The 22573-nt window shown below is 39.4% G+C and overlaps 1 protein-coding gene across 13 annotated transcripts in view; it reads right to left on the reverse strand.

The window, feature by feature from the left end:
* The window catches only part of ST8SIA4 (ST8 alpha-N-acetyl-neuraminide alpha-2,8-sialyltransferase 4), a 105696-nt gene that overhangs the window by 41980 nt on the left and 41143 nt on the right, over positions 1 to 22573 (reverse strand). For 6 of the 13 annotated variants that reach the window (XR_004420693.1, XR_004420692.2, XM_033085022.1 and 3 more), the window contains exon 4: positions 17444 to 17737. The exons of 4 other annotated variants lie outside the window; for them this stretch is intronic. Coding sequence is in view for 7 of the 9 variants with exons in the window: in XM_033085022.1 (XP_032940913.1) it covers positions 17444 to 17737 (294 nt within the window). In the remaining 2 variants the exon portion in view is untranslated. Of the gene's footprint in view, positions 1 to 11849; positions 11880 to 12771; positions 13341 to 17438; positions 17738 to 22573 lie in introns of those variants that run through there. 3 more of the 13 variants (XM_033085026.2, XM_033085024.2, XM_042780174.1) reach the window with 3 other exon arrangements.

A 22573-nucleotide genomic window follows, 5' to 3' on the forward strand; every position in this document is an offset into this window, starting at 1 on the left:
TGGATTTATTTTTGCACTTTTGCATTGCAACTCAAGTTCATTTTTTGAAAGTTGAAGAACCCTGCAAAGCAGAAAACATTTCTGAGCTGAGTAATTGCTTCTCCAAAGCCAGCACAGAGAATGACTCAGAATTTTGCTTGGTTGCAAAAACAGGATGGGTAAAAAGCATATTTAAGGAGTGAATGCAATTGGGAATGGGTACTTCTACAAATGACACGTGCATATATGATTTTTCATTGTCTTCGTAAACACTATTTTTTAGACATAACATGCTATGCAGTTTGCTTTTTACTCTGATAAACTGCAACTCTGTAAGACAAGATAAACGGAAGGAGGGACTCCATTCTAGAAAATAAATGTTTATGGAAAAATTGCTGAAGAAAGAAATCTGAACACTTTTAGCACTTCACATCACAGATACAGCAGAACAGATTAAAAGCTAATTACAGTAATTGCATGACTATAAGGCGCAGCCTTTTGACTAAAATGTTGATCGAAACCCGGAAGTGTGCCTTATAATCTGGTGCGTCTTATATATGGAAAAAGTTCGGAAATTTGCCAACCTAGAAGTGTGAGCCGCGAGCTGAGTCGCAAGGGGGGCGGTGCCACAGCAGCACCAGCCGGGAGATGTGTGGTGCCGCGGTAGCGCTGATCCATGAGCCGCGGCTGTGCCACAGGAGCCCCAAGCTGTGAGCCTCAGCCACGCCGTAAGAGCCCCAAGCCGCGCCAGCTGGCACCAGGGGTGGGTGGGAGTGCCGGGGCCCGTGGTACCAGGGGGGTGCCTGAGCCTGCACTTAAAGGTTATGCCAATCTGTGAAAAATGTTTGCAAATTGAGCACCTGCCAGTAAATCCTGTGATTGCATGATTCCGTTACTAATTTGTTACTTTTTTGAGCATGGATCCTTGCTGGAAAAAAAGGAGTGTGCCTTAAAGTCCAGTGCGCCTTATAGTCCAGTGTGCCTTATATATGGACAAAGTTCAGAAATTTGCCAACACCTGGAAGTGCGCCTTATAGTGTGGTGGGCCTTATAGTCGTGAAATTACTGTACTTAATTTTTGTAGTCTTCAAAACTTCTTATGCACTTCAGACATATTAGGTAGGGATCCATGGCCTCATATTAAAATTCTGTATGCTAAAACGTATTTTTTGTCAAAAATCCTTCTTTGTTTCTACTAAGAAAATAGAAAAACTCCATGAAAATTGTGCAAGAATTGACTTTTAATTGAGGCATTGGTACAAAACCTAAACATCTCAGTAATAATGACTTCTACAAGAATCATGAGATTATTCCTATTGGAAGGAATGTCAGCAGACCTCTGGCCAACCTCTGAGAGATCTCAGCCCAATCTCCTTCTCTAAGTAGTGTTCTTCAGCCATTGCTGGCTGGGCCTGTGCTCCAGCCCAACCACATTTGTACCTCACTGTTTAGGTTGTTCCAGTTGGTAATTATCTTTAGTGTTTTAAGGGGCCCAAAGGTGCTTGAGCAGGATATTCTGTCTACATTTTAAAAAAGCATTTTAAAAAGCATTTAAAAAAAGTGGAAGTCTGCCCTGGTGAATATGAAATAAATAGATTATTTACTACCATAAGCAATGTTAAAAGATTACAGTAATTTCACGACCATAAGGCGCACCAGATTATGAGGTGCACTTCTGGGTGTTGACAAATTTCCAAACTTTGTCCATATATACGGCGCACTGGACTATAAGACGCACTTTTTTTTTTGGCAGTGAGGATCTGCGCACAACAAAGTAACAAATTAGTAATGGAATCGTGTGATCGAGGGTTTTACTCGCTTGGTTCAGGGCCAGATGGACTCGGCCCTGCTTGACGTTGCTGCTGGGGCCAGGTGGTGCTGCCGCTTGGCACTGCTGCTCGGGACCAGGTGGGCTCACACTTCCAGATTGGCAAATTTCCAAACATTGTCCAAATATAAGGCACACTGGATTATAAGGTGCACGTCCGGGTTTCAATCAAAATTTTAGTCAAAAGGGTGCACCTTATTGTCGTGAAATTACTGTACTTTGACACTTATATTTGTCTTTGCGTTTATGGACTGTCAATATTTTGGCCTTTAAAAATACTGAACCTGTTCCTACCAGATCAAAATATCACCTACAGTTAAATATACAGTCAAATCTACCAGACTTTCCCCTATATCTAGCAAGATATCCTCATATTTATGGAAATGGAATGTTCTACTATCAGTATGACTGCCAGAGGAACGTCAATTGAATAGCACATTGCTACCTGATAATGACTTATTACAGCTATTGACAAAAATTAAGTTAAAATAAACACATAAAACCACAGACATCTGTCTTAAAAATAATTAACGTTAAAATGATCTGAGGAGACTCTATTACAACAACTAGTACATGCAACAACTGATGCCAATCATCATTACATTATATGACTACTGGGGAATTCAAATGACAATTGTTTATCCTGCTGCTGTGGAATAGATTATCTCTGACTAAATTAAAACAGGACATGTGCTTTCCCATGGCTGTACTCAGAGCAAAGTGTTGTCTCAGACAATGAAAATCAGATATGATGGATTACATTCAAAAACCAGGTAGTATACTTAGCATCTTTATTTGTCTTATCTACAAATCCCATAAGATGTCATAGCACAAAAATATTCAGAATCTGAATATATATTTCAATGGATTTTGAATTCCTTGCACTGGATAGGGCTGAATCTGAAGAAACATATATGCTTTAAACTCTGAAGAGCTCAAAATATTATATATCAAGTTCTTTTTCTTGAGATGTCCAAGGTGATCTCCAAAGCAAACCTACTCAACACACCTGGCTGTCACTGAAATTCTATTCCTTTCACTGACAGAATATTTTAAAAAAGAGCTTTCTGAGAAATCATAAATAATATTTGAGAAGTTAAAATATTAACATTAATAGGAAGGTAGGGGAAAAAAAGATTTTTGAGAGATGACAAAACATCTCAATATTACTCCAGAGTGTCTGTGTGAGAAGTTAGAGGATGTATATTTTCTTGGTTACACTTCCTCAAAAAATACTTCAGAAAAGGACAAGACACAGAGTAAAGCAACATATGCTTTTAGGAGAATAAAGTATCTTCTGTATGAGGAGAGAATAAATAGAATAGCTTGAAACAGAGACAACTAGCTGCAGAGATGGCAAAACACTCCAAAGTGATGAAGTGGTGAAGGTGGCAAATAGGAATTTAACGACTACCTTACCATAAGCACTATAACATAAAAAGGTATGAACTCAATAAAGTAATTTATTAGTAGGTCTGAAATAAACAGATGGAAGTACTTTTTAAACAATACAACACTAAACTGGGAATTCATGGCAATAGGATGATTTGGATGCCATTGGCCAACTGACTAAAACTTGTCAATGTTCACAAACCAAGTGGTGCCTATGAAGCTTCTTCTGCAAAGTTTGCTAAGCTGCTGGGAATGGGAGCAGAGTAATATTTCCTCTGTTTCTAACTTTTCTTCTATGTTTCTGTGTTGGCACCTGGCACGGGAAATACTACAGGCTAGAAAGAGATCTCTTAAATAGCCACTTTTTTGTTCTTGGACCCAACATCTGTTTTCTAAAGAAGGTGTTAGGGCAAATATCTTCCTCATATTCAAAGAACAAATCCATTTCTTGTGCTTTCTTGTCTTCAGTGGGATTAATCATGCCAATGATAGGATGACATGAGCAACCCTTCAATTTACCCTCTCAATTTATGTGGATGTTTTAATTAAAAATGTGCTATTTGTCCTCTTCTTACTGAGATTGCTTTGCACAGAATGCTGCACAAGGAATCTAAAGTGTGAAAGAATTAAAGTGTGAATAACAACATAGAAAATGTGACAGCCAACACAGAAGCACTGCTGAGTGTTTGCACATCCACTTGAAAGTTTACAGTGTATAGTAATTTCAAAGAGCATACATAAAAAACCCTCTTTCATTAAAAGGAATAATACACTTTACGAAGAGCTGAAACTCCATTAGGATTCTGTCCTGATCTGATTTGCCTCTTTAGTAGTTAGAAATGTACTCTGTGATATATCACACTACAGGAATGTCAGCGGTTACAATACAGGATGTGATAAAAGGTATCTATTCTATCACCATCTGTTGAGGGTGGGGGCGGTGATGCTTATCTCCGTGCGAGATGTTCTGCTAAAGGTCCATCCATTGAAACCAGGCAGGGCATTGTTCTTTATCTTTTCACAACTCATCCTTCCTCCAAGGAGGTATCTTCTGCTAATGGCCCACTGAGTCCTACTCTGTGACTGATAAAATTACTTCATCCCATTGGAAGTTGCTCCAGCCAGGGGGAAGAGCCCAACATTTCTTAAAGATAAAACAGAGGTGTGGGGGACACTAAGGTAGCCCCTTTCTCCACTGGACTCCAGAGGGAAGTTGGATCTCTCCACATCACCACTGGACCTCCGGAGGGAAACTGCACCTTCTACAGGACCACTGCTTCAACTGAACCACATCTGTCACTACAAAAGGACTAAAGCCACCATTTAATCGAACTGCTATCAACACCCTGCCTGACAGGGTGTCAGGTTGTACTCTGACTTTGTCAGGGCTTGGGGTCTGTTTCTTTGTAGTATTGGATTTCTATTTTAATTTCCCTAGTAAAGAACTGTTATTCCTAATTCCCTTATCTTTGCCTGAGAGCCGTTTGATTTCAAAATTATAATAATTTGGAGGGAAGAGGTTTACATTCTCCATTTGCAAAGAGAGGCTCCTGCCTTTCTGAGCAGACACCTGTTCTCTAAATTAGGACAAGGACAACAAGGGGAAGTAAAGGCTACTTACTTATGTTTCTAGTGAAACTTGCAATAAATATCCATCAATATATTAAAAAGATTATTTAAGCCCTCAGGAATCCAATTACATGAAAAAGAGACCTGAACCTTTGCCAGTAAATATGGTTAGTATTCTACTGCATAGAGACTGAAACATCTACCATTGCTACAGGACTCACGAAAGGCATCAACTGACACTAGCACAGTACAAGCCTCTGCTAAAAAGCCTTGCTTGCTCAAATCATGTAGAAAACAATTTTCAAGAGTGAAACACTGATTAATTTCAGAAGAAGTCACCTACTAATAATTTGAGATTACAGTTGCTCTGGATGTGCACACAGACACACAGCAAAGGTGCAGTGAAACAGATTGAGAGTACATTTTTACAAGCTTAGAATGTCAAGAGAGAAACTTGTGGAGAAAGTTTTTCCCAAATGTGATGGAAAGAGATAGGTCTTCCAGTGAGGTGTTCCACGCCTATGTTATTTCTGTGACATACTTGGACAATAACATATGCCTACTGTACAGACAATGAAGCAAAATATAGAATTCTATAAAATAAAGAATCACAGAATTAATTCAGTTGGGCGGGACCTTCAAAGATCAATTAGCCCTCTCCCACTCTTTGGGGTATGGACATATTACAGTAGACCAGGTTGCTCAAAGCTCCATCCAACCTGGCCTTGAGGAATTCCAGTGATGGGACATCTGCAACCTCTCTGAACAACTTGTTCCAGTATCTCAGCACTCTCATGATAAAACATTTCTGCCTTCTGTCTAACCCAAACCTATCTTTTTTCAGCTCAAAACCCATTGTCCTTTGTCCTGTCTCAGAGAGACAGATAGAAAGTTTCTTCCTCGCCAGCTTTCTTGTAAGTTCCCTTCAGGTACTGGAGGGCCACAAGAAGGTCTCCCTGGAGTGATCTCTTCTCCAGGCTCTGCAAGCCTAGCTCTCTCTGCCCTTCTTCAGAGGAGGCATGCTCCAGCCCTCTGATCATTTCTGTGTCCCTGATCTGTACCCACTGTCTTCTTTCTGCTGAAGACTCCAGAGTCAGATGCAAGACTCCAGGTGGGGTCTCAGCAGAGTAAAATTGGGCAAAATGAACTCCCTTGATTTCCTGTCCATGCTCTTTGTGATGCTGACCAGGATACAATTGGTTTTCTGGGCTGTGCGTGTATAGTTACAGTTCATATACATATGAAGACATGTTAATGATTTTTCAGGTTAAGAAATCACTCAAAAAGCATTTTCTAAAATTTTTCAAAATCAATCTGTAGCCATAAACTAGAATCCACTAGAATCCACCAGTGATAAACAACAAGATAGCAACAATTTTTCTGTTACTCCACACACAGATACTACAAATTAATGAAGTACCTTCACAATTATAAAATGAAAGTCACTATGCCAGTGTGTAATTTCAAATCAAACAGGTTTTGATTAATACAGACTGAACCTGCATCTATTTATTTTTTTTGTTGTACATTTGTTGAAAACTGCTAGCATTTCTCATTTTTTTCCTTTACAATTCCAACAGTTAAGACGGTTTTTATTATTTTGTATATTTTTATCTTGTTCCATGGAACCATTTAAAAACATGGAAATATTAAAGTCTAAGATAAAACCTTAAAAATGTTGGAGAACATTTGAACAACGTGACTGGCAGATGTAAAAATGGTGATCAAGAAGTATGCATACGACTCTACAAGGACTTGAAATGTCAGGAGATGTTTTTAGATGGTACATAAACAGTTAATCTAAATAAAATGCAATGTAGAAACATACAGTAGCAAGCAAAACACAAAAGAGAAAGTATCTGATAAATTAGGAAGAAATAGAACCATCAAGTTGAATATTGAATCTGAGCAAGTATATGCCATAATTTTATAATCCTCCTTTCTCTTCTGTCTCATTCTTTCTGCATGAAGCCTCAGAAGATAAACTATTTACCTATGTCTATAACTATGAAGTGCAGTTATGAAAGAAATAACCTTGGCCAGAAAAATTGTGTGGGATTGTCATTCTGGAAAGCCCAATTTTAAGAAAATGCTTATAAAAGTAGGTAAAAAGAATAAAAGAATGCAATTATATTTGAAATAAATAGAGTTACGAATGGTTTCAGAGGGAGTCAATGACTTTTTTTCCTCTCATATAGGTTGTGAATATTACTTATTTTCTTCTTTAGAAAGAGTACTGGTATTAGACTGGATTAAACAGAAGCAATGAAGCAGAGGGATGATTCATAATCAGACTGAAGATGGCACAACAATATTTTATACTGGTTTTAAAAACTAAATTTTCTACTCAGTAAAATAAGAATTCCTACCACTATTCCATGCACAGAAACTTATTTAAAGATGGAAGAAATTTCTGTGATTTTCAAGTAAGAACATTAATAGATGTTTTTACTCAAGGAAATTATTTTGCATTTAGTTTGCTTTCTGATGGGACAGATTTCTGAATCATCTTCCCTTTTGACTATATATGAGAGTAGTATAGAGAAAATGACAAAAGACTTTGCCATTATTAGCAAGTATTAAAAAAAAAAAGAAATGTGTCCTCTGCATTGTACAACTTGCTTTTTCTTTACATAGGTTTCATGCACTTAAAATCTGCATTGCATCAATAGAGGCATACAGTAGATAGCTATCTACTATTTTTCACTTTATTACTTGCTGTTATGTGTCAAATAAAGAAAAAAAGGAATCGTGAACCAAACCATATAGCCATCTCAATAGACTGAAAGATTAAAACAAAGCAAAACATAAAAAAAAGGAAAAAAAAAAGTTGTGTAAATGCATTTAAAATTATTTTAAAAGGAAATAATTCTCACTTTATAGATTAAAGCCTTTAAACAAAATCTGAGCTGTCTTACCGCAACTTAAAATGCTATCTTCGTATATCGTCAGTGGCTTTACTAAGTTACCATCAAACATGTAACTAAAAGTCATTTGAAGTGCAATTTTCACACTGAATTCAAGCTACTCTACTTCAAGTTATCAATGCTACAGAAATAAATTGTGTTTACACATTGGCACATTTCCCAGGTACCCCGTGCCCAACAAAACCAGAAAGACAGATCTCCTCTCCTCTCCTCTCCTCTCCTCTCCTCTCCTCTCCTCTCCTCTCCTCTCCTCTCCTCTCCTCTCCTCTCCTCTCCTCTCCTCTCCTCTCCTCTCCTCTCCTCTCCTCTCCTCTCCTCTCCTCTCCTCTCCTCTCCTCTCCTCTCCTCTCCTCTCCTCTCCTCTCCTCTCCTCTCCTCTCCTCTCCTCTCCTCTCCTCTCCTCTCCTCTCCTCTCCTCTCCTCTCCTCTCCTCTCGTCCGGGCTTGGGGGAAATGAGAACCTGGGCAGCCCTGGCATGGGCGCGGAGGGAATGAGAAGTGCGAGCCCGCAACAGCCCCGAGCAGAGCCCGCCCGGCGGCGGCATCGAAGCAGCGGCAGTGAAGCCCCTGCGGCCGCCAAAAAGCGGCGGCGGCGAAGCGGCGGCGGGGAAGCCCCTGTGGCTGCCAAATCGCGGTGGCGGGGAAGCCCCCACGGCCGCCGCATCCCGGCACTAGCCGAGCGCCCGTGGCCGCCGAATCGCGGCGCCGCCGGAGCCCTTTGTGGTCGCTGAAAAGCGGTGGCGGTGAAGCCCCTGTGGCCACCGAAAAGTGGCGGCGGCGAAGCGGCGGTGGGGAAGCCCCCGCAGCTGCCACATCCCAGCACTAGCCGAGCCCCTTCTGGCTGCCAAATCGCGGTGCTGACTGAGCCCCTGCGGCCGCTGAGAAGCGGCGGCGGGGAAGCCCCCGCGGCCGTCGAAAAGCGGCGACAAGTGGTGCAGCCCCGGGGAAGCGGAGAGAAGCGGCGCGGCCACGGGGAAGCAAGGGAAGCGCCGCCGCCGCCGGCCGCAGGGAAGCCGAGATGCAGTGCGGCTGCGCGGTGGGAGCTGGGTGCCATGAGCCGTGCCAGCCGGTGCCGGGGGCCGGCGGGAGTGCCGGGGCCTGCTGCACGGGGAGGGCGCCTGGGGCTGCATTTAAAGGCTACACCGATCTTTGAAAAATGTTTGCAAATTGAGCACCTGCCAGCAATTCGTTACTTTGTTGCGTGCTGCGCGGTTCCTCGCTGCAAAAAAAAAAAGTGTGCCTTACAGTCCGGTGAGCCTTATCTGATCTACAAAGCTGCGAAATGTGCCAGCTCCTGGGGGGTGCGCCTTATAGTCCGGTGCGCCTTCTGGTCGTGAAATTACTGTACTTCCCCTCTGCCAATTCTACTAGTAAGTGTGCCCATGCTTATACTGAAATTGAAAAAAAAAAAAAAGAAACAAAAACCCCTACCTGGTGAGCCTCCAAAAAGTTCTGAAAAAAGGGATGCACATGTTTTTAGTAAGGTTCTATCTCAGATTCTTTTACAAGTCTTCTTTTCTTGCAAAAGCAAATAATTAATCATTTTCTTTGGAAATTCCTCTGTATCCCAGAGGTACACAAGGAAATACAAATAAATGCGAAATGAAAAAGCAAGTTCTAGCAATAACTTTTGCTAAGTCCATTTTCTTTGAATACTTTACTAAAGATATGATACAAAAATGCAAATTACGACACTTGCTTCCACGAAATACAGACTAGAAAACATCCATAAGCCATTTCTGCTTTCCATGAGGTACAGGAACTATAATATTTCTATATAGAAATATTGCTTTTAAAAAGTTTAAAATGAAAGTAATTATTCTTTACACATAATAGAAGTAGCTATTATTTTCCTAATTTTTCCTATGGCTTATTAATTCACCTATTGAAGACAGAAGGACAGAGCTCAGAAAAGGACTTCAATACAGCAGTGTATTCATACTCATAATGTGAATCCAAACAGCACTAACCTCCCACACATTTATAAATACATCCTCATGCCAACAAACGAGGAGAAGGGTAAGAATAAGCATAATGCCTAAAACCAGGATTCACAGGAGCAACCTCTGCTGAAAGAGACACAAGACAGAGTGGAGAAGGACAGAGACTTTGGTCTAGAATAGAACGGAATTGAGTACCAGTGAGAAATTTAAAATCTCATTCCATCCAAAACACATGCACTACTAGCATCTAACTCAACTCTGGTGTGCCTTCCAACAGCAAAGGAGCAGAATTCAGATTTAGCACCCGATGAATCAGTTATTTTCAAAAAAAACATGTTCTGTTCTTAAAACATCAACACAAGGCATGTCAGCACTTACCTAACCTTCCCAAGGCTCTGAAATACAGCAGTGCTCTCCTTTTTTCTCACTTTCTAATTCTTTGATGTAAACTGAAACAGGTTAAGAGGCTTCCCTCAGCCTCTGAAAAGCCTATACATGGCTCATGTACCAAATAAACAAATTCCTTCACTTACATGGGGGCCTGACTCTTCACAGACGGTTTCACTCCCCTCCCCACTCCTCAGTGGGGAGAGAACAGAAAAGTCAAGTAAACAAGTACAAACCAAGTAAAGTCAGGGACCAAGATAAAGACAGCTTACCAGGAGAATGAAAGAGTCACCTCCCTCCTTCTTCTGCTACCACAGTTGTATTGCTTGCTGAGCATGATGGTGGATGGCATGGCATTTCCTTTGCTAACACGAAGTTTTGAGGCTATGCAAGTGCCATTCAGGCACAGCCAAACCACTGGTGTGTTATTAATTACTTTTTACCCACAAATACAACGCACAGCACATTTTGGCACCAACGATCAGGAGGAAGGTAGTAGCCATTAGTGTTAGCACTTGGTAAGTCCAGACAAAATATCCCCTGATACTTCTCAGTGCTTCTGATCTGAAACACTTAAATCTCTCCTTGTATGCCAACAAGAACTCAGAGACTTCAAACAAATTAAGTAAAATATTCTTGAAGGAACTCACATGGATTAAAAAGCAAGGCTACAGAAGACACTAAGCCAAACTGCTCCTTCCTGTACTGACACTACTGCTTACATTTGTGCCAGAGTATTACTTCTCTGAAGCACTATTCATGTAAACAGCCCAATGATCCGAATTGACCAAAGCAAAAGGTCAAACCATATAGTGCATATAGCTACAGCTTTGCATATTTCCACATTACCTCAGTAGTTAACTGTAATATATGTTATAAAGTAACTGGTGTTGGTTTGTGATTTATGAAAAGTAAATAATGTTCATACAAATAAAGAAAATAATAAAGAAACTTTAGACCACTAGCCATGAGAAGGAAAGATTGCCTCATGAGAATTCCAACCAACGCTGCAACTATTGACAAAGCCGAGATTAGCAAGTTAATAGAACTGGCTTCAGATGGATTCAGAGACGACTCTTTACAGAGACAGTCCAGGAAACACCCAAGCGATGAACACTTGATAAGGATCGCCAATCAAGATAACCAGAGTCATCAGGGAAAACTACATCTCAATACCTGGTTCCCACAAGCCAAAATCTGCGCTCATTGAAATTCATCACTTCCCAGAAACGTTTTTGTCCAGCCCAATGCAGAGAAAGGAGGGTACATGAATATGCGAAACCACGAAAAGAAAGGAGGACCTCTGCCTCAGGCTAGAAAAACTGTATAAAACCAAGACCAACTGAAAGATGTTTGGGAATACAGGGGGATCTGAAGCGATAGAGTTTGGATCAGTGTATGTGTTCAGCCAGCGCTGATCCTGGGCTTGGTATCATCCTTTTTGACTGTGCTTATCGAGGACTGTATTTTGGTGGTGAAGTAAAAATTGTTTCTTTAATCATTCTTAATTCGGCTTGATTCTGTAATATATGTTGTTATAATTAATGTTTATATAATATAAGAAGGTTGTATGAAATAAAATAAAAAGAACCTCTTAAACACCAAGCACCCAGGGCCATAGATAACGGCTGTAATTAGCATATCAACAGACCTAGTCGGGTGATCTCCACAACGGACGGGAAGAGATCATCGATAAAATACCTGCCAAGTACCAATCACCTCCGATGGTTCCCATAAGCGAGAAGACAGCACTTCATTACACATCAATATGGAGCAGACACAGCCTTCATCAGCATGCAGGAAGGACCTTTGTCCAGGGCAGCACCAGAAAACGATTTAATCTAAATATGAGAATCTGCAGCAGAAACAAAGGAAACTCTTGCCTCAGGCCAGAAAAACTGTATAAAGCTGGACTCTCCGAGATGGCAGGGTGTGAACACAGGGGGATCTAATGCAATAGAGGTCAGATCAGCGTGTGTGTCACCCCGCACTGATTTCCTGGGCTGGTGCTGTCAGGATTTTCGCTTGTGGCTTCCCAGGACCGTATTTTTGGTTGCGAAAATAAAAATTGCTGTTTTGTTATTTAATTCGACTTGATTTGCTTATTATCTACAACAATTCTTTTATTATCTATAACATTAACTAAGCCTTTGAAGAAATCTGTTACTGGTTGGATGCTTAATACAACCTCTCCTCATCAAACCAGCCCAGTAAGATCAAAACTAAAAGCATACATCTTTAAAAACTCTTAGAAGGCATTACAATCAAAACAAAAAGTAGCAGAATTTTTATTATTGTCTTGTCTTGGAAACATCACTTCAAAAATAAAAGGAAGAAAACCTAACAATATTCTCGTGGATATATGTTCCAGCCAGAATCAATAGATTATTCATCTCGTGTCAAAAAAAATCCAAAGAGAAGCTACTCTCAATTCTATTAATACTATATGGCCAATATCACTGTCTGTGGATTCTACTCCTATTATTGGTTTATCAGAAGCAGACTACAAAAAATGTTTCTAGTTTGCTTCTCAATTGCACATCTACAGTTTTGCTTCTTTTTACATAAATGTGAAATAATCAAATGGGAGTTATAACATATTTTTATGGTTTTCAGAAACACAGGTTTTATATGAGGGAAAAGAAATAGAAAAAAAAACCCAACCAAAAACCTAAAATTGAAAAATAATCATAATAAGTACTAAAGTAGTTTTCAAGTAAACAAAAACTTGCAGATACACTGTATGAATAAACTATGTGCTATGTATTCCCTGCTTAGCTCCTAGAAGCCATTAGTATTAGTTAGAGTGCTGCTGCTCATGGTAGATAACCTAAGCAACAAAATTTGAAAATTGAAAATTTCATTCCTCTTTTTTCTTATGACTAATTCTGTTGCTCTCCACTACTTGAAACCTGAAATTCAATCTGGGAAGAGTAAGTTTTACAAGTGCTAGGTATATAAAAATTGCTGATAAGGACAAAATGGCAGAATGGACCAGGGAGTAAAAAATACACGAAAGCAGTTCTGTCAGCAGCATTGTCAGTTCTGATTTTGTGTTCTCTACTTCAATTGTGCTTGCCTCCAATGAAAACAATCTCTCAAAAAGTGAGATATCTCTTGACAGACCTTGCTAAATCTTTCAGAAACCTGATAAAATAGGAGAATTTGTGCAAAGGAAATAAAAGCTCATCCTGTGAAACTTTGAAGTAGATCAGGGCATATCCTTAGGAGATGCAGGAGTGCTGCAGCTCTGGTAAGTAGTTGCTAGACTGAAAAGTGTCTCCACTTCAAGAACAGGAACATCACTTCCTGCTTCCTGCATAGGACAAAATATTTGGATTAGATGAACATCTTCACAGAATCGATTAGGTTCCTAAAATTCAAACTAACTGGCTTCCCATTTGTTTGCATAAATTAAACAAAGCCAACTCCAAGGATACCTTATGCTAGGGCACAAGGGTCCTATAAGAGAAAACTCTTATTTTTAACATCCACATGCATAAAAAACAGGTTTATACCGCACTGAAAAGTAGCTAGTGTGAGTTTTTTTTCCCCAGTCTTTTGAATATTTATATACATGATGTAAAAGACAACATGGTCATCTTAGATTTGGAATTCTATTTTTAGTGTAATAGCCATTTTTTTTCCTGAGGGGATTTATTTATCCATGTATTCCAAAACACATTTTCTTAATAAATATATTTTAGCAGTAAACTGAAAACGAAAGTCTGTTAGCAGGAAGAAAATAAACAGAAGTTTTGGCAATATAGATTACTCAGATTAGCTGTTTCTCAGCACAGAGTTGCTGGAGAACTACTTGTTTTCTGCATGTTTCAGTTTATGAAAGTATTTTCCCTGTAATTCCCAGAGTAAAGAACTCTGAAGGTAAGGTTAAGTTGTGCAAAAGGTCACTATATCCAAAGAATAACTGTTTGCTTTCACTAATAAAGAAAAAAGGACCCTGCACTGAGAAGTGACCATAAACAGGCACAGCATACTCCTTACATAGGCAAAACTCAGAGATTTCAGTGGAAGTTCTGCCATGTTTAATGCAGGGTAATACTGCTCTTTCACAGGTAGGATGAAGAATGAAATAAGTAGAGCACAGGCAAATCCTACAGGATGTCCACACAATTGTTCTGTACCCAAAAGATGGGAAGGACTCTAATGTGAAGCAATTTCAGTGATACTGCTGCTGAGTGACTAAAAATTTAAAATAGCCAGTTTCCTGCTGGATGGCTCCAGTTGGAAGAGCAGCCAAGAAAACATTCTCACACATCAAGATGAGCACGAGAGGTTTGTTTTGTGGATTTAGGAAAGGAAATACAAGAAAAAACTTCTCAGAAAACTAGTAAGTACATTTTAAATCTGCATTGTTTGTCAGCGCAAGGGAGGGGTGGTATTCAGCCTCTTCAACACATGTCCTCAAGTATTCACCAGCAGAAGCACAAAAAAAAAAAGAGCTGTGCAAGGCTCTGGGAGTTCACTGATCTCCACTTAATGTTTCTACATGTTTCATCTCAGGAATCCTCTCTAATCCCTCCACAGATCCATAATGTGAGATCCACAGCAGAACATCCTGCTGATTCTTCTTCTGAGTTTGGTTGTCTGCTGCCACTGGAAGTAAATAATACGATCTGGACTCTAACCCCAGCAGGCTCAGTCTCTGTTTGCCACTTACAGCTCTGCTACTGAGACAAGCCTCTATACAGACACTTTCCAGCTCACAGAGTATAATTTCACTTGGAAAATATTATTACATGTAATCCTAATGAAACAGTTCAGCATTAAATCTCAGCCTTTTTAATACAAAAAGGTTTCTGATTAGTCATCAATAGTCATAAAACAGAAATTTTTAAAAAAGTTATGTGATTTGTTCATTATAATTACTTTATAATTAATATTTTTGGCAGTGGCATTAGAGACCAAGTAAATGTTTTTAATCAGTTAAGATATTAATTTAAAGATCTTATTTCCATCTTGAACTCAGTCATGTATTGATTGTCTTATTTATTTTGTCAATATGTACACAGTGACACTAAAAGTTCCATAAGTTAGCTTTTAGAGACACTTGGGGAAAAAATCATGCAACAGCTCCCAAATTACTTCAAAATCTAATATTCAAAACTTAGATCAAGAAGTGAATAAGCAAACTAGAGAAATATTATCATAGGTAACCTATTGAACTAAATTTACTGAAAAAAAAACCTGAATACAATGGCCATTTATGATATTACTGATTTAAAAAGTAGTTATCATGTTGGGTTTTGTATGTATATAATCTGGTTTTAGAATATGAAACACTTCTGAGATTCTAGAGAAGCATCCATCACTCATAGCAGTTTTATAAAGCATGAAATCAGCAAAACACTAGTTTCTTTTTCCAAGACACATTACCTTTTTTTTAACCCAAAAAGTACATAATGGAAAGGTAAAAAAGCTTTAAAAATTATCTCAGAATGCAGTCATCCAATCAATAGAAACTATTTGATCAATAGCAACTCCAAAACACTATGTACTGCTTATAAAGTTTCTTTCATTAAAAGAGAAGGAAGAACAAGAGTGAGAATTTCAGTGCAGTCTGTGATTGTAGCTAAACTGGTCTGTTACTAGACAGAACTCTAATAAAACTTTATACTGCATTAGAAATAAAGAACTTAGCCTCATTAGATCAGGTCTAAGAAACTTTATGTTCTACCCTTAGAACGTGCCTAACACCATATGCTTTAAAGACTAATGAAGAAAAAAATTGACAGTTTGATACATACAAAAAGGAATACAGACAACACTTTCCAAACCTTGAGCCTGCACCCTTCAGCATAAGATGTTCTCCATCTGTATTTAACATGTCAGGTTGGAATCATGAAACTTTTTGATTATTAGATATTAAATTATTTGGCCCAAAATTCACCTACTTCCATATCTTAATAAAATTTTAGGTTCATTAAATCAAAGAACTCTTGATATAATTTTAAATTTACTGATTCAACAGATTCAACAACCGGATGCAGTCATATCAGATGACACTGCTAGGTATAATCCAAAATACAGCTCAATCCAAATTTTCAACAATTCAGATGGCAGATTTGTTGCCTCATTCAGAGAGCAAATGTAGGCACTCACATTTTTTTTTAAGACAAAGCCCCCTAAGGGATGTTCTAATTGGCCAGCTAAAGACTGTTCATTCTGAATTACCATTCACATTTTTCCAAGATTTAGAAGATGGAAATTAAAACTTTTGTTTGCAAACTCCGACAGGTTTATATAGACATACATACACAAACCACTATACTTATGTACTATACATATTTTGAATACTTGAAAAGTCAACACAATCATGGTTCATAAACTGCTGAAGTCTAAACATGTAATGAAAATAACTCAGTAAAAAAGCAAATGTTTGCTGAAGGATTTTCTAATTTCAAAGGCAATAGATTATTTTTTTCCAGTGCCAGAAGTGCACCACAAAGGGAATGCAGCAGTTAATCTATGAAATATGACAAGATATACTGATAAGCAACTTATGTCTAAGCTTTATTCTCATATACTAAATTGGGATAACAGTTCAAACATCTTTTCTAACCTTACCTCTGCTGCTGGAACAGTAACTGCAGCTACATGATCAGTAACTGGTGTTCAAGCCAATAGCAGCACTTCAAGGCATCTTCCTAAACTCCACGAACAGCAAATTTCAAGGAACTCTAGCTGAATATTACCATGCTGTCATAATTTGCCATACAAACACATTGCATTAGCATCATCTTTTAAATTATTTTCAGGCATAGCCCTAGATACTTGTAGTATATATATATAGTATATAGTAGTTACAAAAACATTGGAGCCTTCATCTGACAGTTTTGTTTAATCATGGGGTTAAAAAGAAAAATATCTGCTCAAAGCATGGATATATTTTCTTTTAAATAAGTGGTTTCCTTAACATTTTCTGTGTTTCTGATCAATGTTTTTTAATTGCACAAGCATCTGGTCAAATTCAAAAGGAGAAAGACTGCTCCATATCCTAGATATTATAGAAAGGAGATCAGTACTTTCAGATCTGCCAGGCTTCATTAGTTACTGATGCTATTTAGATCGTATTTTTTATCTTCACAGTTGTTTCCCAAAGAAGACATGCAGCACTTTCATTGTACACTGAATTGAGACTATTTTTAAGATTAGCTTATCACTAAATGATGATACCTTTTTACACATAAAAGTGCAATTGGAAAAGTTATTGCGCTAATGCATTTCAGCTGGCTAAATGAGTGGCCAGCATTTATTACCAAACAAACTTGTCATAAATGCAATCCATTACATCAATAAGGGAAATGTCATGCTCCTTCTGACGCTTATCTTTTTTTCTGCCTACTAGTTAGGAGTTTCATTGTGCTGAGGACAGACCAGTCTTTCCCATACACTTACCCTCTGACAGCATGAATAAGTCTCAGTGATGGATAGGCAGTTCGCACTTTCAATTTATTCTTAAGGATTAATGCATTAACCCACTCCACATGCTTCTCTCCACCTTTGACCATGAAAGCTGGGATCCAAAGGACACTGTCATTCAGCATGGATAGTCTATGCACAAATTTTTCTCTGTCACTGTCATTCCGAAAGCCTCCAAATGCTCTTTGTACAACTGATGGGTTCATGGTAATAAAATCAGATTTAGTTCCCACATCGGCAGCAAACTCCAGCACAGGAGCTAGATTGCACCTGAAGAGGAAGAAATTAATGGAAAAATGAAAATAAATATGAAACATTAACTCAGAAAAATGTGTGCATGAAGGGAAAGCTAAAAATGAACAGGCAAGCCCAATTCAATTTAATGTGAGAAAAAAATACCAACGATAATTTGATACCACATAGTATTTTACCAAGTTGGACAACAAGGATTTTTAAAAACATTATGTGTATGGAATACTGTAAATAAATTCCACTTTGGAATCATTTGAAAACCGTATCATCATGCTCTAGAATGCATCAACATCTAAAGCAGTACTAATGAATAATGTGCTTTCTTAAACCTATTACCTTTCACTATTCATTTAACATCACGTTACCAACAGCTCTCACACAAAGAAAGCCATGCTAGCAAAATAAGGCATAATTTACACAGTTTAGTCCACACATTTTTATTTTACTTTACTTACAACACAGTATTTAAATATTATTTACAAACTAACTTTACCCCATCTTTAAATGAGTTTTTGGTACTTTTGGTTTTGGTATTATCACTTCAGTTGATGTTTAGAAATCTAGTATTTTTATTTGACTAAGAACTTTGTCTTTTGGAAAAAAGTATTAAACTTCCAATTTTTGGTTCACAACTCATTTTCAAACATTCTCTAATTTTGCAGTAGCTTTGTGCCTTTTTCCTAGGTTTGAGAAGTTCTCATTATGAAGTTCTCATTGCTCAGCAGATTTTTACCCAATTACCTAAATACATACATATGTAATCACATATATGCATTGAATGCAGGTGACAAAATGCGATTCAAAAATTACAGTAAATTCACGAATACAAGCCACACTGAGTATAAGCCGCATCTCTGGGTGTTGGCAAATATTTCATTCTTTGTCCATAAATAAGCTGCACCTGAATATAAGCCGCTCTGTCGTTCGCAGCGAGGACCCACATGCAACAAAGTTGCCAAATAGTAACAGAACCGCGGCATGGTGGGGGGTTTACTGGCTCAACTAAGGCTGTGCAGGCTCGGTCAGCACGCTAGGGGCTGCTGACGGGGCCAGGTGGCCCAGCTCGGTGGTGCCGCTCGGGGTTGGCCGCCGCCTCTGGGTTCGCTCACCCCCGCCCCGCTCCCACCGCGGTGCCAGCCGGGCATGGAGCACCCCCTGCTCCCGCCACCGTGGCGGAGGGCGGGGGCAGAGCACCCCCCCCCCTCCTCCCCGAGCCGCGTCAATGGCGGTGCAGGCTCCCCCCCTTCCTCCCCGAGCCACAGCAATGGCGGCGCGGGGCCCCTGTCGGCTCCCCGAGCCGCGGCAATGGCGGCGCGGGGCCCCCCCGTCTCTCCCCCGGGCTGTGACAGAGGAGGGAAGAAGAGAGTTCTCCTGCCTCTCTCCCTGCCCCCCGTGCTGCCTGCAGGGAGCCAGGGCAACAGAGTAACAATTTGTAACAATCACGAAATGCTGGCTTTTACTGGCAGGTGCTTGGCTCGGCGCCCTGGTTGGCACATCTGGAGTTGTAAATGTCAGAAAATTATTCACATATTAGCCGCCCCCGAGTATTAGCTGTACTTCCGGGTTTCCACCAAAATTTTTGTCAAATTGCTGCGGCTTGTATTCATGAAATTACTGTACTCATGATTTCAGCATCTGACTGAAACAAATCATCTCCACAACACCCTCAATGCATTAGCCTGTGGCTGGTATGCCCCAGAAATGCATCCTGATACAACAATATTTTCATAACTTAAGAGACTGCTCTGTTGAGGTAAAGGATTGTAAGAAACAATGCTGGAACAGGTTCTTCCAAAACACTGCATGTTATCACACTCCTAATATAAACAATATTCCATTAATTCTGCAATTTTTTATCCACTAGTTTCTTTCAATGCTAGATCTCCAACGACATAAAAATAAGTCAGCATTACTTAACACCCACTGATGATCCAGTCCTGTCTGATAATACTAATTCCCCAAAAAATAATTTTCATTATATAATTATCAGGTTAAGAAGTGGTCCTATTTTCTTCAGAAAGATGTTCTGAAGACTATAAAGCAAATATATTCCTAAGAGATGAAGAAGTTCAAGTTTCTGATAACATGTGGCCAGATGAAGGCTAAGGAAATAGATTCACATTCTTCATTATCTTTATACATCTTTTCCACAAACTATCTGCATGCATTTCAGGTTGCTAAGGGTAGTATCTTCTAGAAAACGGCAGCTACAGCATGAGGAAAACTTTCACTGAATTGAATACTGGCTTTGTAAATTATTTCTGAAAATCTCAATCCATGAACTTACAATCTGCCATTATTACAAGTTTTTTAAAATCTAAAAATAAACATTATAAAATAATCAAACCAAGTACTTGAAACCCCAAGCCGCAACATTTTGACTAAAGTTTTGGTCTGTACCCGCAAGCACGGCTTGTAATCCGGAGCGGCTTATATAGGAACAATGTTCTAAAAGTTGCCAACACGGAACTGAGAGCCCGCAGCAGCCCCAAGCCAAGCTGGAGCCCGGCCAGCCCCAGCAGAGGCAGGGAAGCCCAGCAGAGGCAGGACCGGTGGCACGGGTGAGCCCAGGGCAGGGGGAAGCCTGACAGAGCTGGGGCCAGCAGTGCGGAGCCACCTGGCAGCACGGGGAAGCCCAGCAGAGCCAGGGCCAGCAGCAGGGGGAAGCCCAGCAGCATGGGGCCATCCGGCAGTGCAGGGAAGCCTGGCAGAGCCGGAGCCAGCAGCGTGGGGCCACCCGGCAGCGTGAGGGAAGCCGGCGCGGCGCAGAACCGGGCCAGGGCGAGCAAACGCAGCAGTGAGCAAGCCCCGAGTGGCAGCACTGACCTGGGTCACCCGGTCCTGTCGGCAGCCCCGAGCGGGTCGAGCCCTCCCGGCCCTGAGCCAAGCCAGTAAACCCCGCAATCCCATGGTTCTGTTACTAATCGGCAACTTTGCGAAAGTTGCACATCCTCGCTGCAAACGAGAGTGTGGCTTATAATCCAGTGCGGTTTATATATGGAGGAAGAACGAAACGTTGCCGATACCCCGGAAGTGTGGTTTATAATCAGGTGCAGCTTGTAATCGTAAAATTACTGTAGTCTGAATATACCCTCCTTCTCTTTAAAATTATTGCACCTTGTCCTGGTCCAGCAGGTTGGAGTAAAAAATTTATACCTGTATTTCCTATATGTTTCTTTATTAAACTGGCTATTGTGCATTTGTATATAGACCTGAGTGCATGTATATAGCTTTTACCTGTTTTGCAGCCTTTATCTTAACCTCTAACACATCTTCATGCTATGCCACAGTTTCACATTTTGTTAGAATTTTTATTTTGTTATAAGATGTCAGTGATCTCCCAACAATTCTCATGATTCTTTCAAGAAAACTTTACATTCAGAGGTAAACATACATATACTAATTTTCTATTAAATGACATGAAGAAGCCTGTCAACGGAATAACTTTTAGATAATCAAAGCAATTCTCTTTCCATGTTGTACTTTTTAATTCTAGTTAATTTGCCATAAGGGACAGAATGCCAAATAAAATCACAACACTAATGAAGCAGTGAGGGTGTTTCTGCACCAAAAGCTTTACCATCAAATGCCTGTGGATTTATTTACCATAATTAAACACATACTTTTATTAGGATCTTTTACGGAAGAATATATAGAAGAGTATAATTTACTGAACTTCCTCTTTCTCACATGCCACATTATTAGTACCTTGCAAAATGTGAATTCCTAGGTACAAATGCCTTAAAACAGACCATCACTTTCCATTCATCCTAAAAACAACTTCAGCACTGTCTTCATGTCAGCATGTAAGTAAGTAGGCTACAGGTGAAAGCTGAGCAAGACCATCTTGCTATGCTACTGTTATTGAGAACATAGGAACAGTAATTAAGAGTCACATTGAGCACTGAAGATTGACTTAATTAAGCAAATAGCTGAAAATATGAGTATTGACAATATATCACGTTATAAAAAGGTTTGTAAGTCTCCTAAACTTCCTTTTCCTGAGCACACTATTGACTGTTTCCAGACAGAAAGATGGAATGAGGTTTCTCCCAGCAAAAATAATTTTCAAAATTGATGATTTTCATGGGTTCCTTTGCTATTTTTCCCAATAAAAATTCTGTTGTTTCAGTATATTGTTTGAAACAAACAATCTTACAGGTATTTTTCTATATAAAAGCATTTAATCAGAAGCTCTAACTACTACTTCTTTCCCTTGCATAAAACTAGCAAGTAGTTATTATTTGTTTCCTTACTTCTTCTAAGCACTATCTATAGCAGAAGTGTTTAGAAAACAGTCTAATGAGACAAAGATTGATACGTTTTAGAGAAGGGATTAGAAAAAGATTAAGTGTATGGGAAACATTCATAATTAATGTGATTGGTAGTATCATGGGCAATAACACCCACAGTACCTCAAATTAATGCTGTAGTGTCTCTCTTTCCCATAACATCTGATCAGACCATAGGCAAAACCTATGCACAGTCATTTCAACAAAGTGGTTACTTTAAACTTAGTATTAGGCATCAATTATATTGTTTAAGAAATCCCTAAGCTTTCAGAGGTACTTAACTTATACAAATGTTACGTACAATCATGATACTAAAAGGCAAATATATCCATAAAATATTCCCAGTAAAAATACAGGGGTTCCCACAAATGAGCTTTCAGTGTGATAACAAGATTTTCAACTGAAAAATGCACAGCATTGCTATCACTAAAAAGAGCTCTGGGACAGAAGGGGAAAAGCTGAGAATATCTGAAATATCATGTAGTGTTTGAGCATGCGTAAAGCAACTTAGATGCTATGACACACAGACCAAAAATTCTCAGTGATTGAAAACCTGTTCCTT

This window comes from Catharus ustulatus, chromosome Z (genome assembly GCF_009819885.2).
Source record: "Catharus ustulatus isolate bCatUst1 chromosome Z, bCatUst1.pri.v2, whole genome shotgun sequence".
Taxonomy (NCBI): Eukaryota; Metazoa; Chordata; class Aves; order Passeriformes; family Turdidae; genus Catharus; species Catharus ustulatus.